Source organism: Nyctibius grandis, chromosome 2 (assembly GCF_013368605.1).
Source record: "Nyctibius grandis isolate bNycGra1 chromosome 2, bNycGra1.pri, whole genome shotgun sequence".
NCBI classification, from domain to species: Eukaryota; Metazoa; Chordata; class Aves; order Nyctibiiformes; family Nyctibiidae; genus Nyctibius; species Nyctibius grandis.
Genome location: NC_090659.1, coordinates 97519694 through 97539413, shown reverse-complemented (window position 1 = coordinate 97539413; position 19720 = coordinate 97519694). Strand labels below are relative to the sequence as shown.

The window sequence follows — 19720 nt, the reverse complement described above, 5'->3', positions numbered from 1 at the left end:
CTGCCCCTGATGATCCTCTTATCCTTGATATGCCTAGAGACAGCACCAAGGACAAGTTGTTCCATTACCTTTCCAGGGATGGAGGTGAGGCTGACCGGTCTATAGTTACCCGGGTCCTCCTTCTTGCCCTTTTTGAAGACTGGAGTGACATTCGCTTTCCTCCAGTCCTCAGGCACCTCTCCCGTTGCCCACGACTTAGCAAAGATGATGGAGAGTGGCCTAACAATGACTTCTGCCAGCTCCCTCAGCACCCGCAGGTGCATCCCATCAGGGCCCATGGATTTATGGACGTCCAGGTTGCTTAATTGGTCCCTGACCCAGCCCTCATCAACCAAGACAGATTCCTCCTCTATCCTGACTTCTTCTGGGGCCTCAGGGGTCCGGGGCTCCTCAGGACAGCCTCCAGCAGTATAGACAGAGGCAAAGAAGGCATTTAGTAACTCCGCCTTCTTTTTATCCTCTGTCTTCAGGGCCCCCACCTCATTCATCAGTGGGCCTACATTGCCTCTAGTGTTGGTTTTACCTGCAATGTATTTGAAGAAGCCCTTTCTGTTGTCCTTGACCTCTCTTGCAAGGTTTAATTCCAAGGAGGCCTTAGCTTTCCTAGTTGCCTCCCTACATCCTCTGACAACAGACTTATATTCCTCCCAAGTGGCCAGCCCCTCCTTCCATGATCTGTACACCCTCTTCTTCCACTTGAGTTTGCCCAGCAGTTTTCTGTTTAACCATGCAGGTCTCCTGGTACCCTTCCTTGACTTCCTACCTGCTGGGATGCTCTGATCTTGAGCTCAGAAGAAGAATGGATGAGGTCAACCAAAACATCTGGAGATCATCTAGTCCGACCATCTTGTTCAAACAGTGTCAGCTCCAGCAGGCTGCCCGGTGAAACTGTCTCCAGCATTTGACCAACCTCACAGTAAAAAATTGTTTTCCTGTGTTTCAATCTGTGCCCATTGCTTCTTGACCTGTCACTGGACAGCACTGAGAAGAGTCTGTCTCCCTCTTGTGTGTCCCTCCCATAAGGTATTTATACACATTGATAACAGCCCCCCTGAGCCTTCTCTTCTCCGGGCTGAACACAGCCTCTGCTTGTGTAGGAGATACTCCAGTCCCTTTGTGAACTTTGTGGCCCTTTGCTCGACTCGCTCCAGTACGTCCATGTTTTTCTGTACTGTTAACTTTCTAATGTTCAAGTAGGATAGTATATGAATAGTTTTGATTGCTTGCCTATACAGTATTTTCAGTATTTGCAGGAGCACGTATGAGCTGCTAACAAAGCTCCTCTTAATATCTGCTCCAGCCTTAATAGAATTAACCATATTTAATAGGAACAAGAAATGCACATTTTTTTCCATTTAACCTTTTTTGTAAATGAGAAAGGGAAACAACATACATGCAATTCCCTTCTTGATTGTTGATACTCCCTTTTCTTTTTCCTGTATTTTCCTTTGCTGTTTGTTAAATCCTTCAAGACGTCCTTTGAGCTACTTGCTCTCGTAGACAGAGAAGCCTCCTCTGGATTGTATATTTGGAGGAAGATAACTGGCTTAGTTATTATTCCCTGCTGATTAATATGCAAAACTTATATGAAGACACAACCTTTTATACTAAACCTTATGTACCACTTTCAGTGTCCATTGCAGTTTTAGGAGAATTCGTTTCAGTTTTGTATATTGGATTTTAATAATTCGGCACTTCTTGTTTTCTTTGAAAGGCTGAACAGCTGGTTGGCCACGTTTCTGCATGACTGAACAGCTGGTTATAACTGATTAGACACTTAATACTGTGTTAGTGTTTTAATGCTGTTGAACTAGCTGCTACAGAACTTCTCTGATAATTTTTTAGTTAGTTCCTGTCTGGCTTGCATCTGAAGCAGGTACTTCAAAAGTAGAATTCGGCATGCATTTCACATCTATTTTTCTGGAAATAGGATCAATTATAATAATCTTTTAGTGCATGTAAAACGTTCAGGTATCAATTTTTTATTAGAATAGCAATTTAGCTCTCACAAATTGAAGTCGGTAGGTTCCTCTATAAATCAGATACATCTGTTTTTAAATTTTTCCTTTTAATTCTGAAAAAAAATGCAATCTACATTCATATGCAAAAAGTTAGAATTTTCAAAATTAATATAGCAGTGCTTTAATTTTCCTTCCACTTACTGATAATTCTGCCTCTATTGCAGTAGTCAGGAATTTCAAGCTAACCCAAATAGAATCTAATGATCTAAACCTTTTTTCCTTGCCATGTTTTCTTCTTCCGTAATGTTGTTCCTTGCTCCCATCTAGAAGACAGTGGACTTTAAAAGAACAGATTAAACGAAAGGTGAAGCTAATTTAGAAGCTTCTGACCGTCAGAGACTTCAGGAGACAAAAATTCTGTGCAAAGCAGCCTGAAGTTATCTTTGCCATGATCTATGTGTGTGTTGGAAGTGAAGACCCCGTCAAACTCTAGTCTCAAATTAATGCCAAAATATCCCTGAACACGGTCCAGTTCAGGTCTGAGAACAGTGTGTTCAGGGCACAATCAATACCCCTAATAATAACAAGAATAAACAAGAAGCAAGTCACTCAGTGCTGTAAATTACAGTAAACTTTACTACTAATCGGTACTGAATGAGTGGCTCTTTCTGAGTTACTGTTACTTCATTGCTAGCATATTTTTTTTATGCTTTCAAGACTGCTTAGGCTGAACAACAGCTGTTCTCTGAACCTATTAGATTTAGTTTTCTGTTACTTCCTCAAATTCAGTATACTATCTCTTGGAAAATGAGAATAGAGGAACACTTTGTATTCAGGAGAATGCAAAAAAGTTTTTGTTTGATCTGTCTTGGTAACAGTGTGGGGACATGTACAGTATCTCAAATGTTTCAAAACACACACAGCGTGAAAGCTAGGCATGGCTCCAAAGAGAGTTCGTTCGTTCTTTTTCTCTGGTGGCACGTTCATTAGGTACAAATTCATTTCCAGAGGGCTCTGAAATGCTCCACTCTGAAAATGCCTGTTACGCTCTCCTTCTTGGTTTCTTTGTCCATCAGCCTCTGCCCTTTTGATTTTTTTTTTTTTCTTCCTTGGAGACTCAGACATGTACGTTATTACGCTATTAATCAGTAGTTCTCATCTGGGAAGGTATGGAGCATGTTGCTTGTGGCTTGGGGGTCCATCCAAAGCTGCCTTCTTTTCTTGTTGAGCCGGAGTCTTAAGAGTGCTGCAGAAATGCACACTGCCTTGCTCTGCTCCACCCCAGACACCTTGAGTGAGATGCACAGGCCAGTTCTAGGGCAGGCCAAATTTAGTTCTCCCAGCATCCTTCTGTCAAGAGATTATCATAGAATCATAGAATGGTTTCGGTTGGAAGGGACCTTAAAGAACATCTAGTTCCAACACCCCTGCCACGGGCAGGGACACCTTTCCACTAGACCAAATTGCTCAAAGCCTCATCCAGTCTGGCCTTAAACACTGCCAGGGAGGGGATAGCCACAACTTCTCTGGGCAACCTGTGCCAGTGTCTCACTACCCTCACAGTCAAGAATTTCTTCCTAATATCTCATCTAAATCTACCCTCTTTCAGTTTAAAACCATTCCCCCTCATCCTGTCACTACATGCCCTTGTAAAAAGTCCCTCTCACGCTTTTCTGTAGGCCCCCTTCAGGTACTGGAAGGCTGCTATAAGGTCTCCCCGGAGCCTCCTCTTCTCCAGGCTGAACAACTCTCTCAGCCTGTCTTCACAGGAGAGGTGCTCCAGCCTTCTGATCATCTTCGTGGCCTTCCTCTGGACTCGTTCCAACAGCTCCATGTCCTTCTTATGTTGGGGGCCTCAGAGCTGGACGCAGTACTCCAGGTGGGGTCTCACAAGAGCGGAGTAAAGGGGCAGAATCACCTCCCTCGACCTGCTGTCCACGCTTCTTTTGATGCAGCCCGGGGTACGGTTGGCCTTCTGGGCTGTAAGCGCACATTGCTGGCTCATGTTGAGCTTCTCGTCAACCATCACCCCCAAGTCCTTCTTCTCAGGGCTGCTCTCAATCCATTCTCTGCCCAGCCTGTATTTGTGCTTGGGATTGCCCCAACCCAAGTGCAGGACCTTGCACTTGGCCTTGTTGAACTTCATGCGGTTCGCACAGGCCCATCTCTCAAGCCTGTCCAGGTCCCTCTGGATGGCATCCCTTCCCTCCAGCGTGTCGACCGCACCACACAGCTTGGTGTCATCAGCAGACTTGCTGAGGGCACACTCCATCCCACTGTCCATGTTGCTGACAAGATGTTACACGGGGCCGGTCCCAGTACCGACCCCTGAGGAACGACACTCGTCACTGGTCTCCACTTGGACATTGAGCCGTTGACCATAACTCTTTGAGTGCGACCATCCAGCCAATTCTTTATCCACCGAGTGGTCCATCCATCTAGTCCATGTCTCTCCAATTTAGAGACAAGGGTGTCATGCAGGACAGTGTCAAATGCTTTGCACAAGTCGAGGTAAATGACATCAGTTGCTCTTCCCTTATCCACCAATGCTGTAACCACGTCGTAGAAGGCCACCAAATTTGTCAGTCACAATTTAACCTTAGTGAAGCCGTGTTGGCTGTCACCAGTAACCTCCTTGATTTCCATGTGCCTCAGTATAGTTTCCAGGAGGATCTGCTCCATGATCTTGCCAGACACAGGGGTGAGACTGACTGGCCTGTAGTCCCCTGGGTCTTCCTTTTTTCCCTTCTTGAAAATGGGGATTATGTTTCCCCTTTTCCAGTCAGTGGGAACTTCACCAGACTGCCGTGACTTCTCAAAAATGATGGATAGCATCATTATGCCTTGAAGTGTTCACTTATTCTGTATTGCTGGGGGTCTCCTTACTCCCACATAATCCAGCCAGGTATGTGTTTACCCTTGGGTAGGCAGGAGACAGGAAGGTGGGAAGAGAGTTTCTGGCAGAAGGAAACAAGACCAGCAGCCTGGGTTGTTGTGAAGGTCTGGAGACAGCAGGAAGCCAGTTTGAGGCAGCATTGAAGACAAGAAAATGCAACTACATTTGGAGTGGAGCCTAAGGAATGTGGGTTGAGAAAAAGAGAGGTGCTAGGTTTTATGTTATATGAACATTTTATGAAGCATTTGATGGGTATTTGCCTGTTACGAAGAAGGGCTAAAGCATGTGAGCCTGTTTTAAAAATAGCATAGCATTTCAGTCCATTTCAGGTGCTCCAGCTTTCGTAATTTGACTCTGAAAGTGTGTTTTTTCCATAAGATTTACGAACTTTCATTCTTTTTTTTATCTTTGAGGTAGGCCTGCATTCCAGTTCTCACAGTATCATTGCAGATTATGTAGGTATGCTTCAGTCAGCTTGTACACAGTTCATTTGTATGCTGGTAATCTCAGGTTAAAACTTGCTAGGGATTAAGACTGTTGCATCTGTGACTGCAGCTCTCATACTCAGCATGATAGGAGCTGTGCAGTCTTGTCAAGAAGATAACTTCATTTAGCTGTTGCAGTATGGCTGTAATATCCCAGAGCTCTGCCTGCGCTAAATTCTGGAGTGATTACAGGAGGTCCTGCTCAAACTCAACTCAGTGATGCCAACAATGTGGCTATTCTTTGGCACCTAATTTAGCAAATGTATTTTTTTTTACTACCAAAAATGGTAGTGGTTGGATTTCTCTAGATCTCTAGATTATAAGATAGGCATAGTCTGAGTGAATGGAGAAATTTAGTTTTGCTTTTTTGTCACTGAACGGGGTAGTTATGTTGAAAGTTGCAGACAATTATCATCTGAAACATGCTAGATTTGTCCAGTGTCAAAATAAAGTTCTTCTCTGCATGGCTACATGTAATTTTATTATTATGTGGTTGCATTTGTGCTAACAGATTGGATGGTGTTTGCTGTAAATGAAATTATAAAACCCCACAAACAGATAATCTTGTTCTTCAGGTTGAACTTCCACCTCCTGATCTTGGCCCAAGCTCTGCACTAAATCAGACACTTAACTTGCTGCGGGAGGTTCTGGCATCTCATGACTCATCTGTTGTTCCACTGGATGCCCGTCAAGCTGACTTTGTGCAGGTATAAGAATATTTGACTGCTCTGAAGAAGAGGGGGGAAAAAAAAGTGTAAGTTAGTCTTGGTACACAAAAGATGGGTGAAACATTAATCTTTTTTGTCTGGTCCCATTTTGGAGCTTTCTACCAAACCCGAGTTTGTAATGTGAATAAGATGGTGACTAATAAGGTGGATAATTACAGTACAGTATGGAGTGCTACTCCTAACACAGTGTCTAAATTCTGTTATCCAATTACTACTCCATTAAGTAAATACACCCTCAAGATTGCACAATTACCAATTATCTAATCTGGGTTACTCTTCCTCCTGCTAAGTTAAAATCTGTTCTTCTCAGGTTTTTATACTTTTCCCATTACTATGGTAGCTGATCACCTGCTGACAAATCCAGTAGAAAACTGCTTTCACAGTTGGAAACTCTCATTTCTCTTTGTTCTGCTTTGGGGAATAAATACCTGATAGAGACAGAATGAGCTTAGAAGCCTCGTGTGACATGATTTCCTCCCTCCCCTCCCTCTTTTCTGTGTGTTTTCTATTTTAGGTTCTGTCTTGTGTGCTAGATCCGTTGTTACAGATGTGTACTATGTCTGCTAGTAATTTGGGCACAGCTGATATGGCAACCTTCATGGTAAATTCGCTTTATATGATGAAGACTACTTTGGCTCTCTTTGAATTCACTGACAAACGTCTAGAAATGTTACAGTTTCAGGTAAACTTTAACACCCCCAAAAGAAAATTAACTTATTACTGATTTTTTGCAGACTGTAAGTTGTGATGTGAATGTATTTATTTTTGATAATGTTGGGTTTGGGTCAATTCTAAATAAAGGAAACAGGATAAGAGGGGTTCTGATCAGACACATAAGCAAATAGCAGGTATCAGAGTTTATGGTACACAGCATCTTTCATTTTAATGAGACAAAAAAATTGTTAGAAGATTTGTTTTGCTTTGGTTTAGTTGCAGATAACCCATATCAGTGAACATTTTTGTTATGCTAATCATTCTAACACTTATCTGAAAAATGTGTGAGAAGCAGCAAATGGAAGTTGAAAGCTCAAACAGTCAAATGGCTGACTGTATTCCATCATGTAGTTAATACTACATCATCATCTAGTTTATACTAGAATATAGTATAGCTGACGTTACTACTTCAGTCCTTCTTTCTACCTTTCTTTTCTCATTTGTTTCTTTTCACCTAACATGCCCGGATAGTAGTTCATAGGTGGTACCATTATGAAATGGAAATGTAGTTTATAAACCATTGACTTGGGAAAACTTAGGCACTTCCCATTTATAGTTTTGCTACATGAACACCTCTGCAAGATATCTCAGGAGAGCTTTTGGAGCTGAGGGGCTTGGAAAAAAGTTATAACTTCTTATTTGAAGGCATCAGTGAAGATTGGCTGTGAGCCATTTTTCGCTTTCTACTACTAATTAGAATTTCTAGCACCTTTTAGCTCTGAAACAAACAAATAGACAACCCCACCAAACTGTCTGGGGCATTTCTAATTTCCATGATCAGGTTTTCTTTTTCACAGTAAATGTTGCAATTGATTTATTCTTCAAATAAGCAGTAGAACTGAAGGTTATGCATTTAATACCATTTACTTTCTTGAAACATTTTACAAATACAGCAACAGACTGAAAAAATATCTTTAAGATTATACATAAGTAGGTTATTAAAGTGGAGTTAGAGTGGCATATTTAATAAGAGAAACATTTTTCATAGAAAAAAAGAACTCTCTGAGACAGTTAAAATCTCCAAATTGAAATATTAAGTTTTCCTTCATGATTTAAAAAGAAAATTGCGTTTTTCTAAACGATTTTAGGAAGTAAAAAGGTGAACTCTTAAAATGTCAAACATGGAAGACTTAAATTTTGCTAGAATTTGATATATTATAATTTTTTGTTTTTCTTTAGGATTGGAAGAAAAATAAAAGAAATGTGGGTAGTTATCTGTAAAAATGAAGTAATAATGTATATATACCCAAATATCTTTTAAGACTACTCAAACTAAAAATGATTGCTACTGCTGTGACTGGATTTATAGATTAGGTTTCTCTGCAAAGTGGAGATTATATTAAGAATATAAAATATGTTTATGACTTTTTTCATATGAAGATAATTAAAGCAAAATTGATAGTATGTTTATCAGTATTGAATTTAAAAGCATTACTGATTATGATTGTTTCAGTTTTATTTTCCTTGTGAAAGACTCTCTCTTTCTCTTGTTTGTTATAACACTGCCATGCTATTGTCAATGTTTTCAATAACAGATGATTTTTATCACAGATGTTCAAAGAAATATAGCAAAATAAAATTATATAGCAATTTTTAAGCTTGGAGCTTTGGTATTAATTTTTGGTGCTGTTGAATTTATAAATAGAAAAAAAATAGCTTCTTCTATTAGTCAGACATGAAATAATTATAAATATTTTTATTATTGGCTCCTTATAATATGGAAGATTAAATTGATAAAATAATTGTACTGTATGTATTTGTGTTTTTTCCTTGTTTGTTGATCACTCACCTTTTCTTCTTATTTGTGTTTCTAGACCCTTTAATCCCAGAGCTTGTTCTATTTAATATTCTCTTGCACATTTTATAAATACCTTATGCTTAAAATTTCAGATTGAAGCTCATTTAGATACACTCATAAATGAACAAGCTTCCTATGTGTTGACAAGAGCTGGTCTAAGTTACATCTATAACTCTGTGCAACAACACAAACCGGAACAGGTAAGCTTATATAATGTGCATGTTGAGGAGGTACTGCATACCTGCCAACTAGAAGAATTTTGGCACTAATATTTTTGCAAATTAAGCTTCCTCTGAAAGCAAAAACTCACTAATATCTGTTTATTTTTCGCATGGGACCAGAACTGTTAGTCAAAGGCACCTTGCAAGTACAGATTTCCCCTACACTGTATGTTCAGCAAGCCTAGCAGATTTGGTATGCAACAACCCTTCTGCGCAGCTTATCTCTGTACCATCACCAGGCTCTGTACACCACAGACATCCTGTACATTCTCAGAATAACTATATAGGTAGTTTAATATGCCTCAAAAAGTGTCAGAGTCAAGCTGGCCCTAAAACACAAATACTGAGTATGTATAGCACTTCCACGACATCTAGAACATATTGGACCTACAGCACATGCAGCATTCAGGTTTCTTCCATTGCGCACCATACACGGAGTGGATACCCTGCAAGCATTAGACAATTGCTGCTTTTTTTCTTCTGTGAAAAATTGGCAGATGAGTTTAATAGTCATTTGAAATAATTTCTTCTTTTGCCCTTATTCATTGCTCTAGCTGTTATGGCACTAAGACAGATTCTAAAAGTGAAAACTTAGTGAGCTGAAAATTGGAATTCAGAGCTCATGCTCTTCCTTTCTTGTGAATCGCAGTTGTTATGTGATAGGTGTTAATACAGCCCCTCTTCCGTTCAGCTCTGCCTGTGTCCTTTTGCGATCTTTTGTGAAGGTGAAGAACAGTGTTTTTTGGAGAAAACAGAACTCTGTTGGAGAGTTTATGTTGTTTCTTCAGCCAATAATTTTGCATAAAGTGCCCAAACTCAACAGACTTTTATGTATAAAGATGAATACATAAATGCATAAATAATCTGATTAATAGCTCAGCTTGGTTTCCTATTCATGAGCCTGTCTCCTGGTCTAAAATCAATTTCAAATAGACCAGGACAGATTGTTAAAGGGAACGTAGCAATTTTCATTTGTATCTGTCCAGCTGTGTGACTGCAGAGGTGACATTGTCGCAGGATTTGCTAGGGCGTTAAGCAGTATGTATACGTTGTAATGCCATATCAGCACAGAAGATTTACTGGGAAGCAGGCTTGAATTCTGCAAGGTCCCACAACAGATGAATAGAGCTAAGTTGTCTTCTGTAATTCTGGAACACCAAGGGGATGTGGCCGGTTTGCAGTTCAGTTTTTATCCTAGACCTTGTGGAAGGCTTTTTTGAGGGGATTTATGATTTAATAGCAAAGAAGGAAGAAAAGGACTTGAAAGGACATATTAAGAACTCAGTATTCTGAGTTTTTAATTTAAGAGAGCAGCAGAGTACAAATGAACTGTTACAGCATTTCAATATTGATATGGTGATTCGGTTTCCAAACATTTAAGATCCTGTAGCAGGACCAAATAACAGTTTAGTACTGAACTAATTGTAGAATTTATTTCTTGCCGTTTTCCATATGCTAGTATGACCTTTTTTTCCACCTCTTTTGACTACTGATTCTTAGGGTCCTCTTTCAAATTTGCCAAGTATGGATTCCGTGTCTCTGAAGGTTGCAATGGTAAGCATTTTATAATTTCATATTATGGTGGTGATGCTGTGACATGGGAAAGAATACTATTAATTATGTGATGTAGTAGATATTCATCTAACCAGTCCTAGTCTTTAAGAATAGCTAAATTACAAGGCTGGCAATACTTTCTTCATTTGTTGTAATTTGACCACTTGAAGTAACAAATACATAAATTATTTATGAACGGGTAGTAATAGAACATTAGTCTCTAAGCCTTGAGAAACAGAACTTTACTTACAAGAATGTTGTCCCATGAGTCATCTTAAATTGCTAAAAGCAAATACTTAGCTCTAATTAGTTTTAATCACCAAAGTTTTTTTTTTTCCTGTATGCTTTGAAATATAGGTTCTGCTATAATTTATAATTTTAGTCCTAAGGCTTTGATTTTATGCAAATAGTTCAGCTAAACTAAGAAGTTAGGTCCTGGGCATGTGTCAGAGTTACATTTTTTAAGTTGAAAGCTACAATATATTTTAAAACAAATTATCAGCTGATACTTTTTCTTAGAATGTGTGAAGGCTATTTTACATAGAGATGGCAATATCACAGTTCAGTTGGCAATAATATATGATCTGTCACTCTTTTTGCTTAGGCAAGTTTGCCTTTATTCTGAAAGTTTAGCTGTAAATAAGGCCAGCCCATCCAGCAGAACACGTATACCCCCATGAAAAAAAGGTCTTTTTAAAAGAAAATTTTTTTTAAAAAAGCTCTTTTAAAAAATTGTATCTTGAATCCCTTCTAATTATGTCAGTGTAGCCTGGTTTCCTCTGTTCAAGTTTTAAACCAGTGATTCCCAAGCTGGTGGGATGAACAGAGCTGTGGCACAGAGCACTCAGTGGTTTACTCGGATCAGCGTGCGTTCTTATCAGTATTTATAAAATTTTCATTTAAAATATCTTCTGTTTATCACGATCTTGTAGACCAACAAGGGATTTAAAGACTGTAGCTCGGGGACCATCTCTTTAAATTATATATATGTAACTCTGTTATTTGTAGCAGTACATAATAATTTCACTTGAATATTTAGAGAAGAATCCAACTGTTTTATTTTCTTCATTACTTTGTTTAATGTCTCCTTATGTGAACACACCTTAACCAGAATGGAACCCAGTATGCGAAATCCCATGTACCAGCCTGATCTGTTGGCTTCCCAGGATTTAAACCATGTGGAGGGAGTACTTGCAGGCAGATTCACTGCCTTTCAACTTAACCTGAAAGTTTTCCAGGTCCCAGCCTTCTAATTTGTTCATATGTGCTTACAGATACTGTTCTAGTAAAATCTATACCTCTCTCCCAGCTAAAGCTCCTTTGCTTTCTGAAGGAGGGCAGACAACCCCAAAAAGTTAATTTGTGAGAACTGTGAGTGACTCCATTAGTCATTTGTGCCTGCTTTTTGCACATTTAAATGATGAATGGATGTGGATTTTAGGGTTTACCAGCTTGAGAAGATTCATCCAGTGTTCAGGAAGGTTGCCATCATTAGATAAAGTTGCCTAGGGCCCTGCCTGAGTGAGTAATTCCAAGGATGGAGATTATACAGCTTTTCTGGCTAACCTGTTCAGTGTTTGATGACACTTTTCTAGGTAACCTGTTGCGTGTTTGACACTTCTGGTGAGAACTTTTCCTGTTATTACCTAATCAGAATTTTCCTTAGTGTAATATGTGTTCAGTATTCCTCATGTTTTCACCTGTAAGGAGACCTGTCTCCATCTTCTCTGTAGTCACCCATTTGATCGTAGAATCATAGAATGGTTTGGGTTGGAAGGGACCTTTAAAGATCATCTAATTTCAACCGCCCTGCAATGGGCAGGGACACCTTTCACTAGATCACCTTGCTCAAAGCCCCATCCAACATGGCCTTGAACACTGCCAGGGATGAGGCATCCACAACATCTCTGATAGATAGTTAGAGACAGCAGTAATGTTCTTTCTTAGTGTTTTCCTCTCCAAACTACTAGAATCAAAGTACCACAATTTTTTTTCACTGTATTATATGGGGGAGGAGAAGTAGGCCTAGAAGCAGTTCAAGGACCCTGAACTAGGTCCCTTGCTCTTATTTTTTTCCAACATAAGTGCTCACTAGATTATTAAGCAGTGACTCCCTGCCAAAAAGTAGAAAAAAAAAATGTAAAAAGAAATGTGCAACATGTCTAACTTGGACAGACTAGATTTTTCTCTGGAGGCTACTGTATTCCCTCTGCATTGAACAGACTAGGTCTGATCTTCAGAGGTGCATGCATGCGTGCACCAGCTGCATAGGAAACTCAGATGGATAATTATGGAAGCTGGATTCTCATTATTTTCCCCTCCACTTGTACTCCTCAGAGTCAGGAACTTAGAATTTTGGTGACAGAGGTGCTGAAGTTAAACATTTGGTTTGGACTATTAAATTCTACCTTAAACATTTGTATAGTGTGTTAGGCTCTATCTTAAATATATAAACAGAGAATTTTTTATCAAATGAGAAGGTACCATTTTATGTAATCACTTTTCAGAGATCTATGTTTTTACCTTTCTTCATCTAACAGCAAGTTTTTAATATGTTGATCTTATATTCTTTTTTTTTCCCCCCACCCCTAGGCTCAGTTTGATCGCTATCTGTCTGCTCCAGATAGTCTGTTAATGTCCCAGCTGAATTTCCTTCTGAGTGCCACTGTGAAGTAAGTACCTTACCTTTGAATTTCTGTTATGCTGACATAATCATCAGAAAGATGGATGTGATTAGGCTTTAGTGGATCATGATGAGAATTAAAGTTATCAGCTGTGATCATATTTGCATCATCCTTCAGGTCACAGTTCGGTTTTGTTCTGACTCTCCTCTTTTTGAACAAGCAGTACGGAATATGTAATTCTGTAACTTTCTGAAGTAGTTACTCTTGATTTAACAGATGTCATTAAAATGAATTACACTCATCTATTTTGAACATGTTCAGCTGTGTTGGCAGTTTTTTGTCAACATATTTGTAAATTGTTCTAGAACTATTTTGTAAGTATTCCAAAGACAGATGAAATATGTAATTCTCCACTCAGGATTTCTTTTATCCCCACTGCTCCATCCAGTCTAGAATTTTCAATTTGTTGTCTTCTGTTGTAGAGTATTGGCATTCTATGTCATTGAATATTTTGCTAAGATTACTTTTCACTTAATATGTTTTTTTTCAGTGATTTCTTCTTTGAAGTATGGAAGCAAGAACTTTATTAATCTCTTCTCTTTTTTTTTTGAATATAACTGAACACTAAGGCTAGGGAAAGTGCCATGAATTTTTTTCCCATTAAATGTGAACCGTATGAAGACATTTTGTAATACTTAAACTCAGAGAATTATATGCTGCACTGGTCAAAAACTTTTCTTGACATTATTTTTCACACTTCTGTGGAGAATGCAGGTTACAGAATAGACCAGAAATTGAGAGTAGCACATCACATTTTATGTAATGCAACAATATTTGGAGTCTCGTTACTAGTGCCCGTCCTCAGCAAGATTGTTTTATAGCATCTTGCAATTAAAAAATGACATATGTCAAGGGAAAAATATTTATTGTTGGGAATTTATTAGAATAGAATTAGAATTAGAATAGAATAGAATAGAATAGAATAGAATAGAATAGAATAGAATAGAATAGAATAGAATAGAATAGAATAGAATAGTTCAGTTGGAAGGGACCTACGATGATCAGCTAGTCCAACTGCCAGGTTCTCCTGCTGTATTGCTCAGGTTCTTCTCATCCATAGACTTCCAGTTTCATGCCATATGCGTGGTGCATGGCTTCGCATGGGGATGTTGATGCTTTTCAGTAGTTTATTGGGTCTCTTTGCTAGGATTACCGTTCCCGCAGCTCAGACAGCAGAGCTGACCCTGTTGTGTGAGAGTTCTGCTCCAGTACAGATCAAACAGCGTAGCTTGAGCAGTAATGTCAGTGAAGCATTGTAACTTCTGCTTCTAGGTGTCAAGCTATTAAACCTATATTTTAGCTCTTGGTATTTTTTTTTAATGTAGGTCTATTTAAAAATGATAATAACAGTAAATGTATTTTGAAAGCCTCAATTTGTCACTGCTAACACAGAAGCAATTTTTCAGAGGTAGACTTATGCTACTATAAAGACTTGGGCACAGTGAAATTACTTTGTCTTAATCATTTCTTCTGTCAGATGAACCAAGATAAACTGGTCATGTGTGCACTCTTAGCCTTATCCCATTGATAAGCTTTTTAAACCTCTCAGTGCAATTTAAGCCAAATTCATGTTATCTTGAAAGAGTGGGCAGCTGAAAGGTAAGAGGTGAGCCTGTGTGAGGATGATTGCTATAGATGCTACAGCTCAGCTAACATGCGGGAGTTTATTAACCTGCTATAACTCAATGCTATAGGTCAGGTTCTGCTCTGAATTAAAAAAAAAAAAACAACTCTGTTAGCTCCTTAGCCTTCAAACATGTAGCTTTAAACACAAGCAATCCTTCTGAAGTGAAGATACCTGTTTACAGAGACGCATGGTTGTAGAATCAGGGTCTTAATAGTTAATATTTTCTGTAGTAAATAAACCTTCAAAATTAAAAAGTTTCTCAAAATTCAAGCAAAACATTTAGCCAGTACTTTAATTTTAATCTCTGGCTATAGCAGTTGAAATTTTCAAGCTAGTTTTGCAGATGTTTGATGTCAATTTTGAAGACATTTTCCTTGAAATCACATAATTGTAATCCACTGTTCCAGCGGTTGAGCTGGAACCCAAGAGTTTTTGCTTCTCAAAATCAGAACACATGCTTTTGATCAGGGGCCAGTGTATTATGTACTCACTGGCAATATCATTTAAGCTTTACAACTATAAAGAACATTCCTTTCAACATTTGCCAGTGCATGCCCTTGTCTTTCAAATTTCTTTGCCCATTTAAAAAATTTTAAGCTATTTATTTATGTGTTGTTGGTCTTGAAAAGCTCTTTTCATTTGTGTTGGATCACAGAAACTGAATGCTGGACTTACTGTTTTTAGAAAGTGCTGCCATTTGTGTTAGTGATAAAGTGTATCATGTTGTTATGGCAACTGAAATCCTAATGTACTGATTAATGACACTGACATTATGTGATGGAAAGACTCATTTGATGCTGTTCAATCCTCTGGAATATTTTAATGAACTTTTTCTTTTAGTTTAGTGTTATTTGGTGCAATACAGTTAATTTTATACAAATTCTGTGTGCAATACTTTCTTAATTGTGTTGTTACAGTAGCTTAGTGATCCCAGACTGTGTTTAGAGACAGTTGTTTTACCTGAACACCTTGAATATATTTCCCTTACAATAGTGTTTCTAAATTCGCTATTATAAGGCCAATCTGTTTTTCAAGTATGCTAACAATGTAGTGATAGTGGCAGTTGAACGTGTATATCGAAAAATGCGATACTTTGCATCAGAATAAAATGCTGGTTTTGTCTCTTAATCTTCTTTCTCATAGCTTCCATTTCTTAGTATTTCCTGAAAAGACAAAGTTCTATGCACTCGGTCTTTGAGATTTCTTTAACTTGTCAGTTCCCAACAAATGGTAAATTCAGCCCTGATTTTACTCGGTGCGGTTTTGGTGTCTTTATTCCTTTGTTGCGTATTACAGCAGGGCTGAATCTGGATTCATGGTTATCTTGGTTTCCTCAGCTTCTCCTGGTGTTCCACTTGCATGGGTTTGGCTGTAAAATAGTTGTAACTGCTATTTCTGATAGATAAAAATGCATGTGCAACTGTAAAAACATCACCATGGTGATTAAAGTAAACAGATTCAATGGACAATGTAAAATAAAAATATTAGTTTCTCTTAAAAAAATATTAAACTTTCCAGTTAAATTTAGCATACAATCTGTGTGAACTGTTACTCATTTAGATCCAGAAGAATAACAGGATACGGACTGCATAGCATTGTTGGTAAAAGGCTGTAGCAAGTTTTAAATCTCTGACCACTATCACTTTCAGCTCTTCCTTTTTGACCGTTCATGGAATCAGGTGCTGTCAAGGTAAAGCAAATAGAATATATTTGCTGGTAGATGAAAAAATGTGTGTGTTTACAAAGGACAGTGAGAAGCCAGAGGAGGTAGAAGGTAGATCACTAAGATGATCAGTCTTTTAAAAGATGCAGGGGAGTGCAGGTGAAAAACTAATGTGTGCAGATTAAATCCTTCTACTATTTTTTTCATGACTGCAGAAATAAAGAAGCTAATTTCTTGGTTATCAGGATCATGTATGTGAGTTTATCTATGTACAATACAAAGAGATGAAGAAGCCGCCTTTTGTTTTAAAACTTTAAGCTGCTTTCACAGTTGGAGTAAAAGGGCTTTTTATGTAACTGACACTGATTTTTAATGTGTATTTTTAGCATATATCTTTAATTCCTCGTATATACTACAGTTATATTCCCTATGATTTGCAAATTATGTTTTTGCTTTGTTTTTTAGAGAGCAGATAATAAAACAATCAACAGAACTGGTCTGCAGAGCTTACAGTGAGTTATATGCAGCTGTGATGGATCCTTCAAATGAATATAAGGATCCAGAAACCATACTGCACAGATCTCCTCATCAAGTTCAGGCACTCCTTTCATAGTCTTGCTTTCCCCAGATTTATCAGAATTCATAATTCTGTATTTGTTGAGTATTTGCATCGAGTTATTTTTCTGTTTTGAATTTTGATGTGTAACTGTATAGTTAAAATATGTAGGAATGTGGTTTTGTTTAATCTGCTTGGCAGAAGTCTAGTCTTTCCTGTGTCTTTGGATACCTTCTATAGGCCAGAAAATAGAATATAGATTAAAAATTATTTTAATGTATTCCTCTAATGGAAATGGACCTTGACAATATGCAATCCCTTTGAAAAAGGGACTATAGGAGAAAGAAGCTTTTTCCTTGCTGTACATAATCATTTCAACTAGAGATTGAACCAGTGTCTCTTATGAGCTCACCAGTATTTTTATTTGCTCTTTTCCCTGTTCTTTCATTCTTTTTCTCAGCCTATCATCAGTAAATGCTGATAACTGTAATTTTAATACAACTGGTATACTTCAAGTGTCCCAAGTCCATCACTTTTACAGCTCATAAATCATTTCAGAATATTTGATACTGTTTTTCAAGTCCTCTTGATTAAATCTTTGGGGCAAAATTTGTGTGCTTTTTTGGAATCCATTATCATTGTTGCTAGTTCTGGTATTTTCTGTAAGAGAAAGAAATATTTGAACAACATGCATGTACATAACCTGGAACTTAATGCTTTAAATTATTTGTGTAATTTTGTTTTTTTGGAAGGATTCTGTTTTAGTGGAATCGTTCTGTAGGAATCCTTGTATCAGTTGAAACTTGCATATCTCTTAAGGCTGTGACCAATAACAATGTAGGTTAGGAAAATGGTTTGCACAGCAGTATGGCCGTTCCACCTTCACTTGTACATGTGTTTTGTTTTGCTTTTTTTTTTAAGTACAGAAAAAGTCAATCTGCTCTAGTACAAACATATGTTCAGTTAGCAATCCACCAAGAGATTTTTGTGGTTTATATGTCTGCAGTGGTGCTCCTAAAAATAATAGTTAAGTTCACCTGTGGCAGCCACAGGTTGTTCTGGGAATTATGTGGGAGAGCCGGGGTGTGTAGCTGTTCTAGGCTGGTGCATAGAAGGCCGTGAGTGAAGGTTTCATTTCTTTCCTCCTTCAGTGCAAAGCTGAACCTGCTCTGCGTAAAAACCCTAATTATATGGAGAGTTATGATTTAGGGGACCTTTGCTTCCAGTGAAAGAGGAAAATAGATAAGTAGGACACTTGTTCTCTGTTGGGCCTTATGATCACTTTCTGCAAATTCCTTAAACATATTATTCTTTTAGGAAAGCCTTGTTATAGAGAAACCTTCAGGAATTTGGGGTGTTTTGGGGTTAAGTTTTTTGTTTGTTTGTTTGTTTGTTTGTCAAAAGGATAATTTAAGCTAACTGTTTCGTTGGAAGCATTTCACTTTTTTTTTTTTTCCTCTTTGTTGTTGTATGGGTGCCACGGAGTTATTACAGTTGCCTGAGTTTACACTTATCTTAGATGTGACTTATTTATATACATCAAGGGGGAGATGAGCAGTCATTCATATTGAATAACTTACATATTTTATTTCTATCAGCAATAATATTCCCCATATAAAATATATGCTTAGTGGCAGCCAAGTCTGCAGTTTAGTGTATGCTTGCAGAAGAGCAAGAAATAGAGAAGAGCAGCAGCAATACATTTTAATCTTTGGGAAAACTCATTGCACAAGACATATCCAGTGTGCTCAGAAATCAGCTTCCTTGGTAATACGACAATAAAGCAATAGCTCCTTTTCCAAATGGGCATAATTTGTTGGTATAATAGAAAAATATTTGAAAGTGTAAGTGTCCCTGGAGTTCTTGGATCAGGCATAAATTCTTCTGTAAATGTGAATGGCAGATTTATTCTATGTAAAAACTCCAGACCTGTAAGACAAAAAATTCTAGAAGCTTAGAAAAGCTCTAATGAAAAATTATGCTCTTTTACTAGGTAAGGAACTTTAAATTACTCAGATTTTGCATTACTGTAGTATATATTCAGAAGGCTGTTCATTGTTGTTTAATAATGTTAATATTGCTTAATATGCCTGTAATTATTATCTAATATGTGAAAATTACATCAGTTGTGAAAGGATTATAAATTAGCTTGTTATTAGATTAACATACTCATAAGAGTGAACTTTTTCCTGAAATTACACTCAACCTCAGTCTCCAATAATCAGTCAGTAGTTTGCATGAGGATTAGTAAGAAGTTGCTTCCTATCTTTGAGTCCATGCAAAAGCTATAAAAGTTGTAACTTATAAAAACTAAAGTCAATCACTAATTTTGGTCTGTGCAATTAAAGTACATGACAAAGGGTCGCAAATGAGAAAGAACATTAATAAAAGCATTTGATATACTGACTTCTGTCTTCCATGTTGTTATTTCCTCTTGCTTGCCTTCCTAAGTGGAGGAAGGAGAAGGTGATTAGATTTTGACCCACCTTTTCTAGCCTGGCATTTCTGGCCCTTTTACAAATTCCCAGGATTTCCAAACCAGGCACTGTGAAGCTGCAGTCCGCTAATTGCTCAGTTAGATGGATGACCCATAAGAGTATCAGTAAATGGAATAATTTTGGGTGTCCATACCGGCTCCGTATTCAGACCAGTGCAGGTCTCACTTGAGCATCACTGTGCATGAAGAGATGCTCACCTGGCTGGGCAGTCTTAGTCAGCCCTTCTGCTGTTGGTCCTTAAACACTTCATATGGAGGGGCATGCCTTCAAAGAGTGAGTCTGTTATTCTGTGCTGGGCAACAATATACTTGGGAAAACTGAGTAGAGATGTGTTT

General features: G+C 38.0%; 1 protein-coding gene across 1 annotated transcript in view; it reads left to right on the top strand.

Moving 5' to 3' along the window:
* Positions 1-19293, top strand: part of COG6 (component of oligomeric golgi complex 6) — a 65646-nt gene extending 46353 nt beyond the window's left edge. Inside the window, exons 14-19 of the mRNA XM_068395192.1 lie at positions 5918-6049; positions 6585-6752; positions 8675-8782; positions 10304-10357; positions 12950-13029; positions 16797-19293. Coding sequence (XP_068251293.1) covers positions 5918-6049; positions 6585-6752; positions 8675-8782; positions 10304-10357; positions 12950-13029; positions 16797-16944 — 690 coding nt within the window. The 3' untranslated portion in view covers positions 16945-19293. The remainder of the gene's footprint in view (positions 1-5917; positions 6050-6584; positions 6753-8674; positions 8783-10303; positions 10358-12949; positions 13030-16796) is intronic.
* Positions 19294-19720: the final 427 nt, after the last annotated feature.